This window comes from Emydura macquarii, unplaced genomic scaffold (genome assembly GCF_026122565.2).
Source record: "Emydura macquarii macquarii isolate MOO-44397 ecotype Brisbane River unplaced genomic scaffold, CSIRO-AGI_Emac_v2 contig_990, whole genome shotgun sequence".
In the NCBI taxonomy this organism is placed as follows: domain Eukaryota; kingdom Metazoa; phylum Chordata; order Testudines; family Chelidae; genus Emydura; species Emydura macquarii.
The window spans coordinates 1-20,813 of NW_027131127.1; the positions used below are offsets into that span (position 1 = coordinate 1).

The 20,813-nt window shown below is 41.5% G+C and overlaps 1 protein-coding gene across 1 annotated transcript; it reads left to right on the forward strand.

The window, feature by feature from the left end:
• The first annotated feature begins 350 nt into the window (after positions 1-350).
• Positions 351-16,998, forward strand: LOC137150619 (NACHT, LRR and PYD domains-containing protein 3-like). The gene is made up of 7 exons (XM_067544571.1): positions 351-630; positions 2,116-2,169; positions 4,302-6,027; positions 8,615-8,704; positions 13,678-13,851; positions 15,755-15,925; positions 16,824-16,998. The coding sequence occupies exons 1-7, from the start codon at positions 351-353 to the stop codon at positions 16,996-16,998; spliced, it is 2,670 nt and encodes an 889-aa protein (XP_067400672.1).
• Positions 16,999-20,813: the final 3,815 nt, after the last annotated feature.

A 20,813-nucleotide genomic window follows, 5' to 3' on the forward strand; every position in this document is an offset into this window, starting at 1 on the left:
ACATGATTTTTACACGTCTCTCTGAAGCCTCAGGGACTAGCCAGCGTTGGAGACAGGATCCTAGATTATATGGACCACTGATCTGATTTCCAATGCTTATTTTCCTGTCTTACTCTTTATAGTGTAAGTGTTACAAGAAATCTCTAGTAACTGGCAATGCAGATGATAATGTTTGCTGAACCAGTTCCTTTGGTTACATGGGAAGGTATTTGTTTTGTGCAGATTCAGGGTGTGTTAAATAGCTCTGATTGCAACTTTCTGATGTCTTTTGGTTTTAATAATATGATGGAGTTTAGCTTTAATGTTCTAATGTTTTTGATTCAGTTTCAGAGAATTCCTAATAGCACATGATGAGTGGAGACAAGACCCTGTATGACATCCTCCTGCAGGTCCTGGAGGATCTCGAAAAGAAAGATTTAAAAAAATTTATAAACAAATTATCTGATTCCGACTATGAGGGGAAACATAAAATCCCCCGTAGCAAACTGGAAAATGCCGACCAAATAGACGTTGCAAAGCTCCTGATACAGTTCTGTGGTGAAGACAGTGCAGCGAATGTAGCGATAGAAATCTTCGACAAGATCGGTCTGAAAAAATATGTCGTTAAACTCCAAAAGGAAAAAGAGAGAGGTACAAAAATCTAAAGCGATTCCAACCCCAGTGAATTGTTCCTCATTAATGTTCCCACTGCAACTCCAGCAGAAGGAACAGCCGTAGCAGCAGCAGCATCTAGCTAATGTCACCTAACAGATTCCAAAACTCAGGGAAACTGGTGGGAGTCAAAATCAGCTGAAGCAGAGACGCATCTGGAGTGAACGTGAAAAAGGGCAAAAGTCCAGCCTCACTTTTTGCACCTGCAAAAAGTGCAGTCCCAAAATTGCAGGTCTAAATCAGAGCACTTGCACCTCTAACAACCTGCTTTGCATCCACTGGGGTGACTACTCAGATTTGCGCCTATACTTCAATTTGCACCAGCAAATGGGATGCTGCCCTTTGAAATTGTGGTCACACAATATTTTTCTAGAAAGACTGTGAGACTATTGTGCCTCTTTTTTATTAGTAGTTCTTCTTACCTGTTCTCTAGATTAGCACTACATTTATTAAGCCATGTATCTGTTGCATTTAGTGTATAATACATTTGTACATGAATAGTTATGTAAAACATAGGCAGACACCATACAGGTAAGAGAGAGAGAGAGACCTGTAAGAAGCAGAATGCTATTTTAAGAGCCCAATTCTGCTCCTATTGCGCTGCCGTGGTGCATGGTCATGCCCCAAATTTTGTTTTAATATGAAAGAAAGCACAGCCCATCACACAGAAACTAAACAGATCTCTGCATGACACAGAGTTGGTTCCTGCTCCCATTGAAGTCCACAGGGTAGGTTCTGTGCTCTCAGGAAACACCACATGCAACGCATAGCTCAGGAGTGGGGAAAAAGCTTTAAGCCACTTTTGCGCCACCTGGATTCTGGGCTGCTCTAGGGCCCAGGCCCTTAGAATAAATTAAAACAGACCCTGGGACTGCTTTGATTTCCAGAAACCTGAAACCACTGCCTATGGATGGTTCTGTGGCTCAGTTCTATGGCTCAGAGTTGCTGTACCTCAGTATATACCAAAGCACCTGTGAGACAGTGCTACAGTTACAGATGTTTTCCCCCTTCCATTCTCATCCCCCTTTTCTAGACCCTCTGCCTCCCTAACGCACACACATTTTGTAACCTTCTCAAACAGTGTTTCCAAGATGATCTCAGCCCATTGAAAATTAAAGGACAATTTGCATAAAATCGGTTTTGCCATTTTTGTGCGTTATGCTAGTCTGAAAATGATGCACCTTCCCCCTCCACGCCACCTGTACTATAATTCTGTTGCTTTGCACTCCTATTTTAAGGATTCATCACTTCCTGGCCCTGCCTGCAACTGGCCAAAGTGTAATAAAGTTTCTTTAAAATGTACTTCCTCTGTTCCTGTGAGCGTCCTTGATATTTAATGAGAACAAGAGGACTGAAACTTGGCTCTATAAGTATCATTCCCACAAAAGGAACGGAGATCCATTGATATGTGGCTCATCTCTTTTCTCTGCAACTCATACTAACCCCATGTTATTTCTCTTTCAGTTGTGGTTCAATCTCAATCTACTGTTGGAACTCCGAGTTTCAAAACAACACAAGGTAATGTATGGGATATACATGTTGAAAATTGTACCCAGTTACTGTCAGCGGCTGAGGGCACAGCGCATGTCTGCACATCTCAGAAAGATTTTTGCAATATCTTCATCATTGAGCCTCCTTGGGCCAGTGTGACCCATCTTGAATGAAGATGCAGGAACCTTGTGGTGACAGCAGCAGCAGTGAACTCTGATTCTCTTGGAAGAGGGAAACTGCTAAGGGATAAATATTAACTATTTTTTGCATTTGTGAAAATTTGACATTTTACATAATTTTAACAAATATATTGGAAAAAAAAACCCATAGATAAATTAGGTGACACGCACTTTTGAATAGCCAATGTTTTATGCATTCTTGGATCAGAGAAATGCTTTGGGAAGATTCGTGCAAATGCTTTCAGGTTGTGGAAACTTTACTCCTGGCCAGCAATGATCAAAAAGGCATCCAGTCCCTTATTTCCAGCAACGGCAATCTTCATGAGCTCCCTGGCACGTCTGGGAAGTGTGACCAACAGGGCTCAGCATATTGTTAACATAAAACTGGGGTTTTGTCAAAAGAATTTTTTTCTGAAAATTGTGTTTCTCCATGGAAAATTTCAACTTTCCGTGCGGGGGGGAAGCTTTTCTCGTGAAAACAGAAAAAGTTTGATTCTGAAATACTGCTGGAGTGCTGTATGGGAATCAGGTGCCTCATGACCCCTTTCTTCTCTATGGGCCAGGCTCCTCTCTGGACTACGTCTTCCACAATGCACTGTGGTGGCTCTGCAAGAGAGAAAACTGTGGTGCATCATGGAAGATGTAGTCAAGCTAGGGAGGTTGGCCCATGTGTTCTGGGACCACGTACAGATACATCACACCAAGAAGCAGGTAGATGATAGGCCCTCTCTGAATGGCTCTGGTAAGACTGCACTTAGAATACTGCCCTCTACTTCTTAGTCCAGTTATGCCATAAAAATGCATCCCAAATGAGGGGAGCTCTGAGAACAACAATAAATATAATTAAAGGACTGCACACATTGACTTATGAAGAAAGAACAAATATACTAAATTGTTATGGCCAAACTACTATAGAGGGATAAATTCTACACAGACACATACAGAGCTGCTTCCTATGAAGAAGCCATTTGCTCTGCATTTATTGGATCAATTCACATGGTATTAGGAATTGTGTCTGATGACCATTTGTAGAAATTGTTCATATGTGAATACTGCTAAATCATTTAATGCATTTTGGTTGGTCTGTGTGCTCCTACTAAGGCTAGAATATGTTTTTGTTTTTTTAAAGTATGCTCCTATGGTTTGACCTTATGCACACAGCCTGTAGACTTGTTTGAACACTTGAAAAGATGTTTTTCTAACACAACTCCTAACATAGTGTAGACAGGGCTTTCATAAGCAAGTCAGCTGTCCACTCAAATAATGGCACTCCACCTCCTATACTGCACTACTCAGGAGTAGAGATGGGCCCACACTAAACACCAGTGTCCAATCCTATGCTCCAGTGTTTGGAGTGGCAGTAGCAGGGAATGGGGATGGAGGGTGAAGCAGAGAAGAACATCTAGAAGTGAGAAAAACAGAAAGGGATTAACCGAGCTCACAAACAGGAGAGGAGAGAAAACACAACCCGGGAGCAAGAAGAGAAGTAGTTAAAAATGACAAAAGAAGACACAAGGTACTGGGGTGAGTGGGAGGAGAATAAAGAAATAAGACAGAAACTAGAAGAAAAGATCAGAAGAGACAAAAAAGGAATGAGGCCAATTATCCTTATTCAGAAAAGCACTTAAGCAAATGCTTAATTTTAAGCACCTGCTCAATTCTCATTTATTATAATGGGATTTAAGTGTGTGCTTAAGTGCTTTGCTGAATCAGAACCAAGATGACAGATGATCAAGAACAAAATAATTAAACTATAAAAGACGAGACAATTTTTTATGTGACATTTTGCTAGAATTTCAGAAGTCACGTGATGGTGGGAAAGCCGGGCGAAAATGGGGGAGAAGGGAAAGTGTAGAATACCACCAATATTTTGCCCTGTCCAGCTTCTGGATATAACCAATGAATGGCAGTTCACATTACCTTTTTTTGAACAGTGATATTCAGTATGTCTAAAGCTTCATGTCATTGTCATTGAATTAGATTACAAGAAGAAGTACAGAGAACATATCCAAGAACAATACCAACTAATAGAAGACAGGAATGCTCGCCTTGGTGAACATGTGCATCTAAACAACAGATACACAGAACTGCTTATTATAAAGGAACATCGGCGGCGGGAGGAGAAAGAACATGAAATAATCACCAGAGGAAGAAGACACACGGAATTGATGGCTCAACAAGCCAGTCTCACTAAGATTAGTGTTTTATTTGACCCTGATAAAGATCTACCAAGCCCAAAAACTGTGGTGCTGCAGGGAGCTGCTGGAATTGGGAAAACAATGACAACAAGAAAGATCATGCTGGACTGGGCAGCTGGAAAACTCTATCAGAAAAAGTTTGATTATGTTTTCTATATAAATTGTAGAGAAATAAATCTTGTTACTGCAGAGCAAAGTGTTGCTGATTTGGTTTTAAACAATTGTCCTGATGGGAAAGGACCAATTAAAGAAATCTTTGAGGAGCCAGAAAAACTCCTGTTTATAATAGATGGTTTTGATGAATTGAATTCCTTAATAGATATGGAGGAAGCTAGTCTGTGCACTGACCCATCTGAGAAGAAGCCAGTAAAAATCATACTGTGCAGTTTATTGAGAAAGAAAGTTCTTCAAAAATCCTCCTTATTGATCACTACAAGACCAACTGCTCTAGAGAAACTAAAGAAGAATTTGCTGTTTCCACGTTATGCAGAAATAATGGGATTTTCTGCAGGTGAGAGGAAAGAATATTTTCATAAATTCTTTTGTGATGAAAAGAAAGCAACACAAGCCTTTAATTTTGTCAAAGAAAATGAAATGCTTTTCACCATGTGCTTTGTCCCCATTGTGTGTTGGATCATCTGCATGGTTCTGAAGCAACAGATGGAAAGAGGGGAAGATCTTACACAAACTTCACAAACAACCACATCAGTATATTTGCTTTTTCTGACTAGTTTTCTAAGTGATCATTTCACTGACTCAGAGCATTTGAAATCATCTAAAACTAACCTGGGGAAGCTTTGCTCATTGGCTGCAGATGGAATTTTAGAACAGAAAGTACTGTTTGAAGATGGTGACCTTAAGAAACACAATTTATCCTTGTCTAACATTCAGTCTCTCTTTCTGAATAAAAGTATTTTTCAAAAAGGTACAGAATGTGAAAGTGTCTACAGCTTCATTCACCTGAGTTTCCAAGAGTTTTTTGCAGCTTTGTTCTATGTGCTAGAGGAAGATGAAGAGATCATGAAAAAAACAGTGACTTCTAAGAAAGATGTGAACAACTTGTTAAATATTTATGGAAGATCTAAAAATAATTATTTGATGTTAACAGTACGTTTCTTGTTTGGTCTCTTAAATGAAGAGAGACTAAATGACATAGAGAAAAAGTTACATTGTAAAACATCATCTGAACTAAAGCTGGATTTATTGAAGTGGTTTCAAGCAGAAGCTAAAAAAATCTCCTCTCTCTCCTATAAGACCTATGAGGAACTGCGTGACCAGCTTGAGTTGTTTCACTGTTTGTATGAGCTTCAGGAAGAAGAGTTTGCAAAAAGGGCAATGAATAATTTCCAAGAAATAAGATTGGAACACATCCGGCTTTCAACAATGGATGAAATTGCTCTTTCATTCTGTGTAAAGAATTGTTGCAGTAAGCAGTCACTTTACCTATGTAAATGTACGCTTGGGATTGGAGAACAAGAAGAAGGATGGATACAAAAGCTACGGAAATGGTTATTTCCTCTGTAAGTATAGCTGTTTATTTAATATAAATCAGTAAACCTTTAGAATAGCATCTCGTCATATCATTATTATAATGCCCTATTTTCAGAAGTTTATAAGATATTTGGAGATTTGTCTAGGTTTTTCCCAGGAAGATGAGGTTACACTATGCTTCTGGACCTGGTAGGAATGAGATAGTTGGGTCAGAAAACCTCATGATTGCAGGCTAGGCAGCAATAGGGAAGCGAGGGTTAACCAGAAGGACCCAGAAACAGCTGGGGCTCATTAGCTTCCTGGGAAAGTATCCTGGATCAGATAGAAGGATGAGGACACTAGCTACTATGGACTGGGAGTGGTTGCATACTAAGTATCTGTCTGCATTGAAGAAAAATCAGCTTCCTGTTGAGAGATTTCTAAGGCCGTTGTTAATTTGCTTTGTTGAATTTAAAAATCTATTTGAGAAGTTTGGTTTCTTTGTCCCCAAGGGAGAAGTAACTGGAGCCTCTTTGTTTGATCCTGAATGCATAGGCTCTTGGACACATTTGGTGTATCTCAGCCCAACAAAGGACCACTTGCCACACCATGGCATAATTGCATGTTTGTTCAGTTAAACAATACTGTTGCTCTAAGTGCACACATCCCAGAACTGAAACTCAGGTAGCACCACCTGAACTCTGAGTTTCTATTGTGACATTGTTTAACAATTTAGTGACATTGGTCATTTCAAAATTGAGCTACAGTGAATTTCAGTGAAGTGAATGAGACACTAGGCTTCACACAGAACAGTGAGAATTAAATAAAACAAAGTAGAGCAGTTGCCTTATTCACTAACATCACCACAGCAGCTCCCTTCTCTATAACAACCTGAATAATAACTGATTCATGTTAACAGATTTTGAGGCCAGAAAGGACCATTGTGATCATCCCATTTGACCTCCTGAATAACACAGGCCATAGAATTTCACCCAATGAGTTAGAGGTTATCTTCTAGAAAGACATCCAGACTTAATTTAAATATTTCAAGTGATGGAGGATCCACTATATCCCTCAGAAGGTTATTCCAATAGCTAATTAATTAAGAATGTGTACCTTATTTTCAGTTTGAATATATCAAGCTTCAACTTGCACCCATTGATCTTGTGCTGCCTTTATCTGCTAGATTAGATCCCTTTGTTATCAGATATCTTCTCCCCAGGTTGGTGCTTATAGATCATGCTCAAATCACCTCTCAACCTTCTCTTTGATAAGCTTGATAGAACTCTTTTAAGACTTTCACTGTAAGGCAGGTTTTCCAGTCCTGAAATAATTGTTGTAGTTCTTCTCTGAACCTTCTCCAGTTTTTCAACCTCCTTTTTGAAGCTGAACACCAGAACTGGAGCAAATGTTTTAGCTTCACCAGTTCACAGTTCTGTATTAGAAGAGCAATATAACCTCTCTCTTCCTGCTCATTATACTCCTGTTTATATATCCAATGATCCCATTAGCCCTTTCAGCCATAACATTGTACTGGGAGATCCTGGTCAGTTTGTTCTTCGTCATAACTCCAAATCCTTTTTGGAGTCGCTGCTTTCCAAAATATAGGTCCGTAGTGGCCCACATTCTCTGATCTTTATATTTGACCCTATCAAAAGGCATGTTGTTTGTGGGGACCAGTTTACCAAAAGATCCAGATTGTTCTGTATAAGTGACCTGTCCTCTCCCACAGCCTAGTCACAGAAGCAAAGGGGGTAGACCTGCCCAGCCCCACCAGCAGCTGAACATCAAAAGGAGAAGGTATAAGGACAAGAACCCAGGTTTGTGGAGTCTGGGACAGTTGATATTCCCACAATGCCACCAGGAAGCCATGCAAAGACACAGCCAGGGAGCACTATAGAGAGTAGGCACTGCAGGAAGTACTAACCAAGAGACCCAGTATGACGATACCCTGTGGCCCTCTGATTGGCCAATCTATTTAATCCCAGACTTTGGCCTGCTGCAATGCCAGACTTTCCTGGATCTCCTGATCTCTGGTCTCTGACTCCAGCCTGACTCTGATCCTGATGCTGATTCCTGCCTCCTGACACTAGTCTGGTACTGCCTCTGATCTCCAGTCTCCAGCTCCAGCCTGACTCTGACCCTGATTCGTGCCTTTCGATTCTAAGATCAGTCTCTCTGTCTCTTGCCATCGAGTTGACAAAGAGAGGCCTGTTTGGGTAACTTATTATTGAAAATTCTTAAAAGATGTCCCAAGTATGTCCATCTCTTCTTCTATACTACTTGTATTGTTGTAGATAGTTTTGTCCATTCTAGAACCTCTTCACTACTTATTCTGTCCACCCATTTTACCAGCTCACACATAACCCTCTTTTACATGGCCCAGTCACTAGAAGGGAACAAATGATACACAGGGTTAGTATGGGTTACATTGCTCTTAGGAATGAATAGCTAACATGAGAGAACAATGGACTGCAGTATCTTTAGATGCTTCTCTTTGTTTTCTTTTTAAAGAGGATAGTAAATGTCTGCTGTGGAATAAAGCCTACCCCACCATCTTTAGGAAAGAAGGTGGAAAATCTGCCTTTAAGAAATTATATTTAAAACTTCCATTCTCTCTTCTAGGAACCCACTGATGAAAGATCTGAGAAATTCAACTGCACAAGCTTTGTGTCGAGGACTTAAGGATCCAAATTGTAAACTAAAGACAATATCGTAAGCACACTCCTCTCTTACAGCCCTTTTGTTACTGCTGCTATGCCAGGAGTTTGGCAGCAATGCATTTCTGTACATTGTCTGGTATTGCTCTATGTTCCATTTGAAATTTATCTCTAAGCTGCAAATCATAGTAAACATCTAAAGAATCAAACTCCATTTGACATGAAACCACTCAGCTAACTGTGTAGGAAGCCCTTTTCTCTGCCCCCACCCAGTAAATAGGCCAGGTGCTGGGATGATGCACAAGGTGGAGGAATCCTCACCCAGGCCACAGAATGACTGTGGAGCTTCTTCATGGAGACTAATCCAGTCTAATGCTAATAGTGAGAGAAAGAGACTCACTCTCTGCACAGCATCTCCACACATCCAGCCTACCCATGCACAGTGGAATAAACGGTTGCTCTGTGGCCATTGAGAAAGTTGCTGGATTTTCCCCTAAGTGAACAAATGTCCTCTGTTCTCTTCCTTTAATTGTCTTATGGGGACAGTGCAATGATTATTGAATGCATAGAGACTTGGGACATTAGGGTAAATGACCAAGTGACCTTTATTTCCTGCTAACTGAGAGCTTTTATGCTTCTCATGTGTGGTGCTCTAGTGGCCTGTCTAAACTATGGCGTTATGCAGCTACTACAGATGCTACAGTTCTTACTTAGGGCTTTTCTATCCTGAGAGTTAATGTGCAGCTATCTGGGGTGCCATGCACCGACTGGCTGTGTGGACCCTGCTGCCATGCACTGAAGTTCATTGGCGCACTTTGACCCTCCCACTCAAGACCGTCATGTTGTTTATTTTAATCTGTCTTTCTAAAGTGATATGTGTTTTTGTTCTTTACTGAACAAAAGTTAATCACACTTGCTTTGTTTTTGCTTTTCATTTCATCACCACCTCTGACTGTTCTGTCTATTTCTCAGCATCTGCCCACCTGTGCATACTTCTCAGCCATCTGACCCTCACTCATCCCATTCCCCTGGTCATGCTACTTTGTTTCAAGGAAACAGCAACCTAGGTGAAGACCAAGCACTACAAGAGGGCATAACAAACAGATGGGATAGCGGGGAGGGGAGAAAGCGAGGGAGGGAGGACAAGGATAAATTATAGTCACAATTATCTTATTAAATCATTTCGATATTTTTCTCAAGGTAAGGTAGACGTATATTTTGTAGGAAGGGCATATTGTTTTCTAGGCAAAAACTGTAAATCATCAAGATTATTTATTTATTTATTTATTTATTTATTTTGGCGTGAGCTTGTTACTAGAGCCTGATCCTGTAAAACCTTATCCATGTGATTAGTCTCCTGGAAGTAAAGGGAACACTGCTTTACTTATTAATTAATTATTTAGCAGTAAGGACTATTTATGTGAGGCAGGATTGCAGGGTCAGGCGTCTATTAAGCAGGCCCCTATTTCCTGAAGTGTCATTAAGCTGACCTTATCTCCCTAGTGTAACTGTACTGTGAAGTCTTATCCATAGTCTTCAGTTCTCCTTCTCTCTTATAGGTTTGGGGTGAGGGCATCAAATTAAATATCTGGAGGTCATGGTGCCTCCGCTATAAACCCGTGGATTGACAGATGGGCAGATCTCCTCCAAACCACAAGCCTCACTCATATTATGCCTACAGAAAGGGTGTTTATAATGTGTTTTTAAAAAATCCCTAATCATTCTAGCTTGTCCTATGTCCTGAGTGTCTTTTCTGTAGATCATGACTGAAATCCTGGCCTGACTGAAGCATTGGTGGCACCTTAGTCTCTCTTGTTCTCATCCTGTGGTGCACAACAGTTTAGTTTCCTGAGGACTAAAATGTTTTGGGATAGCTAACATCTTTGGGCTTTATATAGGGTTAACCCGGTACTGTTCAGTGGCCTGTGATATTTAGGAGATCAGATTAGATGATTGGGTGTTCCCTTCTGGTCTTAAACTCTGTGAAACTATGAAAGTCCCCTATTGGAATCCATCAACAAGTTGTTGTTCTTTGAGTGATTGCACACCTGTGTTCCACTTAAGGTGTGCGCACCTTGTGCATGAGTGTCAGACCTTTTTCCCTTAGTGATACTTGTCATTGTGGCGCATGCACCCTCCACTGTCAGGTGCTGCCATGTGCCATGGTATAAAGGGTGAAGCCAACCTAACCCTCTTTAGTTCTTTCTTAATGCCAATAACAATTGTTGGAGTCAGTTGTTTTGTCTTGTCAAGTTTTCTTATTTGTATATTTTTGCAGATGGTTGGTACCCATTTGCATAGTTAGTGTTAATAATTAAAGTGTTCAGTTTTCTTTAGTGAATTTTTACTCTCCGGTTTCCCCCCTTGTCAAGGTTCTGTTATCAGTAGCAGGGCATACCTTGGTCACTGGGCATCAAGCCCTGTTTTTCATGTTGTAAACCAATGCCCTGAGTGATCCAGACTGTAGTTGTCTGAAGTGCCTTGGTGAATCTCACATAAAGGATTGGTGTCAAGTTTGTAAAGATATTAAGCCGAGGACCAGGAAAGACAGAGAGGCCAGGCTGAAGTTTTGATTGATAGAGGCTGTTCTGTGACCACCTTGTGAGCCTATCTATTCCAAGCACGTGCCAAGCGCTTCAGCAAAAAGTGCTTCTCCTGTGCTGACTGAATCCCAGCACCGTTCATCCTCCCTGGTGCCGAGGAAGAAACACAGTGCTTCCAAAGGAGATACTGGGAAGGGAAGATCCCCAGTTTCTAAGTCCAGAAAGTTTGTAGACAAGAGTGAGAGTAGAGTGCACTTGTGACCTAAGCACTCCTTGAAACAGTCATCAGTTCAGGTGGCACCAGCACAGACACCATTGGGCCTGGAAGCGGCACCTTTGATTTTCTGTGGTACCAGCTACTGTGACTCTCCTGTCAGGGATTATTCTGCTGCCATCCATGTTGGAGGTTTACACAGCAGCAAGGGATTTATTAAGCCTTCCAGTACCAGATTTGTTGGAGGTGCAGAAGTCCACTCCCTTGGTACCAGGGTTCGCAGTACAGCCTGTAGCAGTATCCACAGTGCGGCTCTTGGTTACTCAGCATCTCACGGTATCATCCAGAGGAAAGTGATCCAGAAGCCAGTGATGTTGGGGGTCTTACTGCTGTCTCCAGACTGTCAGCACCTCCCAGGTCAGAAGAAGCCAATTCTTTGTTAGAGTCAGAGGTCTGCTTTCATGTTTCTCAAGAGCATGCTACACCTGGATGTTGACCCCTATGCCCACTCCCCACCGAGAGTTTACCAATCTGGATATTCACAGGCACCTTCATCCTGGCCAGTTGGCATGAACACATGGCCTGGCAGGAACTGGGGTCCAACTCCTTTTCCGTGGCCATTTTGGAATGCCTGGGGGTTCCCACTCTTTTCAAGGTCCTCTCTGTGGCCATCCCATCCCATTTAATCAAGTCGGTGCAGAATCATTCTGCCAGAGATGGGAAATTATTCTTGCTACAGAGCAGGAGGAGTTGGTTCCAGTGAATCCCCCCACACACGTACCGGAGGAGGCTCCACCTCAACCTTTATTGGCCTCATCCTCTTCTTTGCCTGATTGAAGCAGTAGCGTCAGAAGGGTCCTCATCCCCACCTGATGACTCATCAGGAAGTTTTAAAAGGGTGGTCACTGCCTTGGACATACAGGTGAAAGTGGTTAGGGAGTCATCCCACAGGCTCATTGATGTTTTAGCTGCAGTTGGTCCTTCTTGATGCCAAGTGTGGGAGGACAGTCTTTCAGTTCCTATTCAAGTAGATACTGATCCCACTTCCAGTTTGTACTACTCGTGAGTCACCTAAAGTGGAATGCACATGTGCAATCATTTGAAGAAGAAGAAACAATTACTAACCTGTCCTGTAATTGTTGTTCTTCAAGATGTGTTAGAATAATAGAATCATAGAAGATTAGGGTTGGAAGGGACCTCAGGAAGTCCTCTAACAGAAGTCCCCCACTGCTCAAAGCACGTGTTGCATATGTCCATTCCACATCCCACCCTCTTAAACCTTTGTATTGAGTCTTTTTGGTAAGAAGGAACTGCAGAGGGTGGGAGGTGGCTCTATCCTTTATACCATCACACAGCAGCATGTGCCAGCAGAGGACACATGTGCCACCCTGTTACCCAGGGGTTTTCATAATCTAAAGCAGTGGTAACTTAACTGTTTCACTCCAGGTGGTTTCAGGAATAAATCAATGACAACACAGCACTTCTGGCTGATTGAGATTAATACAAGCAAGCGTGATCTTATCTAAAACTATTATTTATTAGATTTAAGCACACACAGACATAAGCAATAGGTTTAGAACATCCCAAATAATTACCTAACATCTGGTGTGGTACTGAGTAATTTGCATCAGGTCAGCACTGACCGGATGCTTCCCTGCCAGCAAGTAAATGCGTCAGGAAAAAGTCTCTCAGTATGGCTTCAGAGAACTACTCCAAAGTGCACTCTGTTATTTAGTCCTTTTATACTAACTTTCACAAAACACATAAATCATAGTGACCTCTATTGGGTCATCACCTCTCCTAATTTCAGTAAATTACTTATTAACAAAATATTCCTAATAAGCTTCTGTATCAAATGTGCTCATATTCAACGTCCCATCTATTTATTTTCTTTCTGTCTCAAATTGTTGACTTTTCTCTCCCCGCTTCCATTCTGATTAACAGAAACTGCATTGACTTTGTCTTCAGAAGCCCTGCTTATTCAAATTAACCCTTAATTATGTGGTGTTTTCTTTTATTAATTCATGGTGGCTGAGTGCACACAATATGGCTGTAATTAGCTTGATCAAGTGCTGTGGAAACACATCCCTCAAATCCAAGCCAACAGCCTCTGCTGATGGAAAAATATCCAGCAGTGTACTGGGCATCCACATGCTCCTAAAGTGGAGAAGGACACATGCAACACATCTTGAAGAATAACAGTTATGGAACAGTTGGTAACTGTTTCATACAGTGCAGAAGTAACTTTGATCTGTCCATTTCTTCCTTCAGGTTATCCAGCTGCAAATTCTCATCTGCTTTCCCTGAGGACCTCTCCACTACAACGCTATTTACAAAGGAGTCCCTGGAAAAGCTGGATCTTAGTGCTAACAACCTGGGAGACTTAGGACTGAAACATCTATGTGATGGACTGAAACATCCAAACTGTAAGCTACAGAAACTGCTGTAAGTAATCCAGTGCTATATTTTGTTAGTACATGACTTTTTCATTAATCTGTGTGTTGTTTCACCCACCTGCCATGTCCTATCTTTCAGAATGCTAGCTCTTTGAGGCAAAGACTATCATATTTTTGTATAGCACCTAGGACACTGGGGATTTGGCCTGGCTGAAGCCTCTATATGTTACTGCAATGCAAATATTTATTAATCAGTAATACATACCAATATGCACCGAGATTCATCCAGTCTTGCAAACTAAGCAGGAGTAGGACGTGTCAACATATGCAGGGCAAGAAATCCAAAGCTTCTGCTGGAAGTGCTGTTGATGGATCCTTCACTGAACATCCAGTGATGGGAGTTCTGCCACTGTGCAGACTTCCTTGCATTCTGCCACCATTTTAGCCAAGCAGCTCTACTTCTCCATTCTCACTGACTCCTGTAACCAGACACCTTTTAAACTCAGACACCTTTTAATCCTTCCTTAAAATCCAGTGTGATCTGCCTCCTCCATCTCCCTGCTAGTCCCCAGGTCACTCTCCACTTTACTAAGATGGATACATCCCCCAATTGTGGATGCAGTCATACAGGTGAAAAGGTGCTTGACACCGGTATAATTTATTCCCGTATGGGAAGGCGATCAGCTACATGGATATAAGGCACCTTCATTTCAGTATAACTATGTTCACACTAGGCATTGTACCAGGATAACAATTCTGGTAAAAAATCACCACCACCCCTAAGTGACATAGTTACATCAACACAAAAACTGCATATAGACCAAGCCTAAGATCTCCTGCCTACTGCTCTCCCCCATCCCTTCCTTCTACCCCATTTTCTAACCTGCCTCTCTCCCCCATCAGGTTTCTTCCTCTCCCAAATCAGCATGCTCCAGCCTCATCTATGCTAAATAAACCCAAGTTTGTGAACAAAGTTACCCCTACTTACCTGCCCTTTGTCCCAGCTAATTCTTGTTGGGAGGGTGATACTATTTGGGGAAAAGCTTTATTAAAAATTCACATCCAATTTTATATGGAGTGAAAATGGTGCTAATTTCTGGCCCGTTGTGTGACGGATTCTACATGACAATGAGATTTGTTAGTGTAGAAGAAGATGACTGACAGGTTCTTATTCTCTGTTCTCTTCTGTTTACTCATGATCTCTAGTAACCCAAACCCAGATGAGGTGTTTTACAGCTGAAGCTTACATTTCTATCTTACCTATCCTTGTCATAACCCTCAGCTGGTTCAGGGTCACTAGTGATGTTGCTAAGCAGGGTAGCGCCCACTTCCCTCTTAGACCCAGGCTCTGACTGCAGGGCTGGCAGTGGAACTGGTGGAAAAACGGGAAAGAAATATTGTGAATATTTTTGAATTGTTTAAACTTTATTAGTTTCCAAAATGCAATGGCTTTGTGTTTGTCAGTTTTTTAAAAACAAATTGAATGGGTTTTCATTTAAAAATAAGACAGTGAATCAGGGATCATGGTGTAGACAAGAAACCTTCAGAAGAACTGGTAGTGCATTCCACTAATCTAACAAGATGTCCAAAGCTGTCATCATCTGCAAGAACTTAGCTTGTTAACCATGGCCACTATACAGTGCAATAGGAATCTTCCCTATCCGTGGCCTCTGCATATCATATCAGATGATTATCCAATTGCTGTATTTTTGTGGGATGCTATCTGAAATATTCTGAAAAATATTCTTGGCATTGTGTACAAACAAAATCTGAATCAGGAACTTGTCACACACTTTATTTTAATAATTAAAATGCATGGGGTGACAGGCATACAGACTTTATAGACACTGAAACTATAGGAAGAAGAAAATGTCATTGAACTAAGGAAAGCAAATACTGACACCTTTGTGGAAGGAGATAGTTAGTTATTCTTCTCTCTGTTGACTTTGCAGGTTGTGGCAGTGCAGTCTCACAGCTGCTTGCTGTGGGGATCTCTCTGCTGCAGTCAGTACAAACCAGTCCCTGACTGAGCTGGAGCTGAGTGGAAACAAATTGGAAGATTCAGGAATTAAACTTCTGTGTGAAGGACTGAAGCATCCAAGATGTAAACTGCAGAAATTAATGTAAGTCATTGCTGGATTCCTTGATACTTTCCTTATTAGACCAGCCTTTTCAAAAGTGGTCTCTAATTTTGATAGTATTTTGTGGTCCTATTTTCACTTATAAAATCACCTGCATTTGCAGGAGCAACTGGATATACAATTACTAAATTGTGTGCACAGGTATTTGGGCAGGTAAATGTGGGTTTTGAACATTCAATCTTATGGTTGTACACAAATGTTCATAATAACCACGCTAAAATCCATTTTTCGTAGGACACTGTACAGCATTTCCTTAGCCTCAGAGCCATTTATCCCACAAGCGTTAATTTTATCTCCGCATGCACGTCTGTGCTCTTACGTGACGATGGTCAAGAGCCACAGAAAAAGTTGCTTTCCTCTGACAGTGAATTTAGGAACCTCATTAGAATAAGGAAAAGACTATTATACCTAAAGTTCTTCTCTCCTCTTCACTCTTGAGCTTCTGTCTGGAGTCTTCCCTCACCCATCATGCCTGGCTTCCATCTGCAAATTTAAAAAAATAGTGCACACATCCTCACAAGCACTGGAGCAGGAGTTTTTTGTTTTCTTTTACGTTTTGAACTTTATTTTTACAACGAAGGAAAGTGTATTCCCAATCCCCTCCCCAGAGACTTTGCTCATTCTCAAAAATAGCTGAACTGTTTGTTTTATCTCAAATTTCCAGAAGAAATTCACACTTGCTCAATAGTGACCAGAGTTGGAACATTTCATCCCAAAGGTAAGTTTTAGAAAGTTCTGAGTGACGAAATCATGGTAACAGAGTGGAAGTGCTGAAGCAGCCTGAACCATAGAGATTGCTAGTGCTTCAGAACATTGATGAATGAATTATATGGAGTGATCAGTTTCTCTCTATTCACTCGGCACATCTCCATCTCTGCAGGGTTTGGGATTGCCATCTCACTGACGCTTGCTGTGGAGATCTCTCCTCTCTGCTAAGCACAAATCAGTCCCTGAGAGAGTTGAACCTGAGTGGTAATAACCTGAGTTACTCAGGAGTGAAGCTTCTGTGTGAAGGACTGAAAGATCCAAACTGCAAATTAGAGAAGATAGAGTAAGTGACTTCTGGTTTTCTATATCAAAAGAATACCATCCATCGCAGTGTGTACTGGGCTTCCAATTACCTAGACGTGTGTGGATTGCATGAACCAAAGAGGTGAACTGGGCTTATCTGTAAGGGCTGAGGGTGGGAGTGCATTCTGTGCTTCCAGGAGGCACTAGACACATGAGTGCTACCGAGGGGAGGGGTCAAAGTGGCCTTTAAGTTTGAGTTTAGAGCTAAATGAAATTTTTCCAATAAAATAAATTCTTTCCTCTCAAATTTTCAATCTCTCTTCAGAAAACAGAACACTCAAAACTCAAAATCTTTCATCTGAAAACCAAAACATTTTTGTTTTTGCACGGTTTTTTACCCCAAGTAAAAGGTGAACCATTTGTGGGTGAGGGGATGGAGGGAGGGAAACATTTTCTTAACCATCTCCAGTTGAAATGTTCTCAGCCAAATTGTAGAATTTTGGTAAATTTTTGGCTAGTGAACCCTTTACAAAACAATTAAAAAAACCCATTTATCTGGATTTCTAAGCTAGTCACCAAATAAAATCAGGATGCACTTGGGTTATCCTCTCCCCCCCCCCCCCCACCCCACCCCCCACTGTGCACAGTAGCAATGTTATTTCCTTCCTAATACCAAACCAATCCATCGTTGCTAAATCTATTAGAAACACATGTATGGCTGTCCATCATATCAGATGATGATGTCACAGCATTGCATGTGTTCTCGTGTGACTGTGTAGCCTGTTTCATGAGGAGCAAGACCACAAACAGATGTTACACAGGAATGTGCAGGCTCCCGTGGAAGATTTTACATAATACTTGGCCCTTTTTTTCAATCAATTTTTCTTGTCTGTCTTCCTCAAACTGTTCACAACCATTATTGACAATAGCTCTCCATAAGGTCAGATTCTGCTTAAGGGTGTCATTGAAATGTTTCTTTCATTATCCCACATGTGCTTTCTGAGTGTCAGCTCACCATAGAAAATTTTCTTTGAGACTCTATTGTTGCCCATTCTGCTAACATGACCTGTCTATTGAAGCTGAGCTTGGATGATCATTGCCTGGGTGCTGGTTGTTTTTGCTTTTTCAAGGATGTTAATGTTTGAGACATTGTCTGACCAGTTGATCTTCTGAATGGAGTGGAGAGAGCACATGTGGAATTTTTTAAATTGCTTAATGGGTCTGTGGCAAGCTGGCCACGTTTCACACCTGTATGAAAGGGAGGCTATCACTGCTTCATTATATATAATCAACTCTGATTATTTGATGGTGCGCTAGTTGAGTATCTAATGGTGAAGTCTTTTGAAGGCCTGGCTTGCCTTTTATATTCTATCTGATTTTTCTTGATCCACAGAACCATCATTTGAGATGGTGCTACCAAAGTAGGTAAAGTGACTGATTTAGTGACTGACTCATTAGTTCTGTAACATCAATGGTGGTGATTGGCTGAATAGTAATAGTAGTAGTTGATGCAGCTGGTTGAAAGATTGATGGTGAGTCCAAACTGTTTGGTTGCTGTAATTAACCACGGAAGGATGGAATGGTATTGCTGCAACACTGTCAAGGCTCTTAAGTTGTTACAGCTGCTCAGTGGTTCTGTCCTTGGAGCTCTGGTGTTATCAGCAGTAGCAAAGAGTGCAGCCTGCTAATTCAGCAGACCTCAGTGTTACTCTCAGAGAATGAACCATGCCTGTGGTCTGTGACAAGGGCACTCGGCCAGGTTTGTTGCCTTCAAGGCACAGTCCGAACGACATTCACAACTTGCACAAGTACATTAATACATGAGTGCTCCATGGCATGGAGCGGCTCAATCAGCAGTGGGAGTCTCTGCTGTCCCTTTGGCTACACAAAGGGTCCAGGCAAAGTACCATGACATTTATAGACTGAGACAAACAAGTGGGATACACAACCTCTGTACCGACTTACGTGTTTCATGACATCTGTTTACTTCCCCGCGTACCTTATTATCTCAGACAAAACATCCCTATTCATTATTTTGTCAAACCATCTTACTTTGTGCTAGATTGGGGTGTATTTGTACTAGCCTTGTGGAATGTATTTACATAAATACATGATGCCTAGTGCGTTTTAGGAGTGCCTATGATTTCGCAACGCTAGCAGCAACTTTGCCAAGTTCATGTACTGGACAGTGAACTTGTAAGCATCTGCTTTAATACATGGCCTGACTTAGCCCTGCTCTACACTTACCTGGAGATTCGGTGGCAGTCGACGGGAGTTACGTAAACTACGCAGAGTAGCTTGCGTAACTCACGTCGACTGCTCTGCTTCCCTTCTACACACTGTCTACACTGCACTGACGCAGCGTTACGCTACTTGAGGAGGTGGTTTACCAGCATTGACTTCCTGATCGATTGAGCGGATCTACACTGACCGCTCAATCAATCCAGAAACATTGATCTGGCGGCAGCGATTTTGCCGCCGTCAGTATAGACATGGCCTTTGATTCAGAACCCCTGGTTCAGGCCTCGGATCTTGAACCAGGCTCTCTCTCTCTACTACAGTTGCTTTTGAGAGCCTATCAAGGATAAACTGTAGGTCATATTTAACTATGATCAAATAGCGCACAATCATCTGCAAAAAGGGTTTCATATATGAAGGGCTAAAGAACTTTTATCTTTGCAGTGAGTCTTCGGAGATTGAAGCATTTCTCATCACCTTGTGTAGATGCCCTCTTGAAGGTTGTCTGTTGCGTAATTCAGAATGGCTGCAAAGAAGAGACCAAAAAGGGCCAATGCCAGCCTGCCGCCTTGTTTCATCCCCTTAAATATAGGAAATGGTTTAGCGAAGCCATCATCTGAGTACTTGACCAGCCACGTTTTCATGGAATTGACATATGATGTCAATGAGTTTGGTAGAGCAGTCAAGCTTCTCTAGAATTTTCCAGAGGCCATTTCTGAATATAATTTAAACTTTTTAAAGCTCAATGATTTCAGCATTCTGTTCCATGTTCTATTCAATGCATTTTTCTTGAATCTGTCTGACAAAGGAAATCATGTGTGCGGTGCTCTGACCTGATCTAAATTCACATTGGGTCTCTGGTAGAAACTTCTCTGATATTATTTTGACAAGACAATTGAACAAAAGATGGGCTAGGCTTTTATCACCTACAGATAGCTGGGAGATACCCTGATAATTACCACAGTCAGATTTAAAACAAAAAGAGTCCTGTAGCACTTTAAAGACTTAACAAATTTAATTTCTGCAGGCATAAGCTTTCGTGGGCTGTAACCCACTTCGTCAGATGCAAGAAGTAGAAATCAGATGGGGGTATATATACATCCAAGGGTAAGGAACAACAATGGGGAGGGGAGGTGTTAGCAAAGTCCATTCAGTTAGAGTAGATGAGGCCTAGTCACAACCATTGATTAGAAGGTGAGAATGTGTGAACAGTGACAATTACTTCTTGTAATGAGAGAACCATTCCAAGTCCCTATTCAGACCAAGTCTGATTGTGTCAAGTTTGCATATGAGTTCCAGCTCTGCAGTTTCTCTCTGAAGTGTGTTTTTGCAGTTTTTGTGTAGAAGTATGGCAACTTTCAAGTCAGCTACAGAGTGTCCTGGGAGATTGAAGTGTTTTCTATGGATGTTACCATTTTTTAAATCTGATTTGTGTCCATTTATTCTTTTGGGTAGTGACAGTCCGGTTTGACCAATGTACATGGCAGAGGGGCATTGCTGGCACATGAAGACATATATTACATTAGTGGATGTGCAGGTGAATGAGCCCCTTATGGTGTGGCTGATGTGGTTAGGACCTGTGATGGTGTCACTAGAGTTGATGTGTGGGTAGAGATGGCAA

Bases quoted from the DNA above. Each gene is read 5' to 3' on its own strand.
- LOC137150619 (XM_067544571.1), top strand. From the start codon at position 351: ATGAGTGGAGACAAGACCCTGTATGACATCCTCCTGCAGGTCCTGGAG. The intron at 631-2,115 runs GTACAAAAATCT...TTTCTCTTTCAG, and splicing joins CCAAAAGGAAAAAGAGAGAG to TTGTGGTTCAATCTCAATCT. The intron at 13,852-15,754 runs GTAAGTAATCCA...TTGACTTTGCAG, and splicing joins TGTAAGCTACAGAAACTGCT to GTTGTGGCAGTGCAGTCTCA.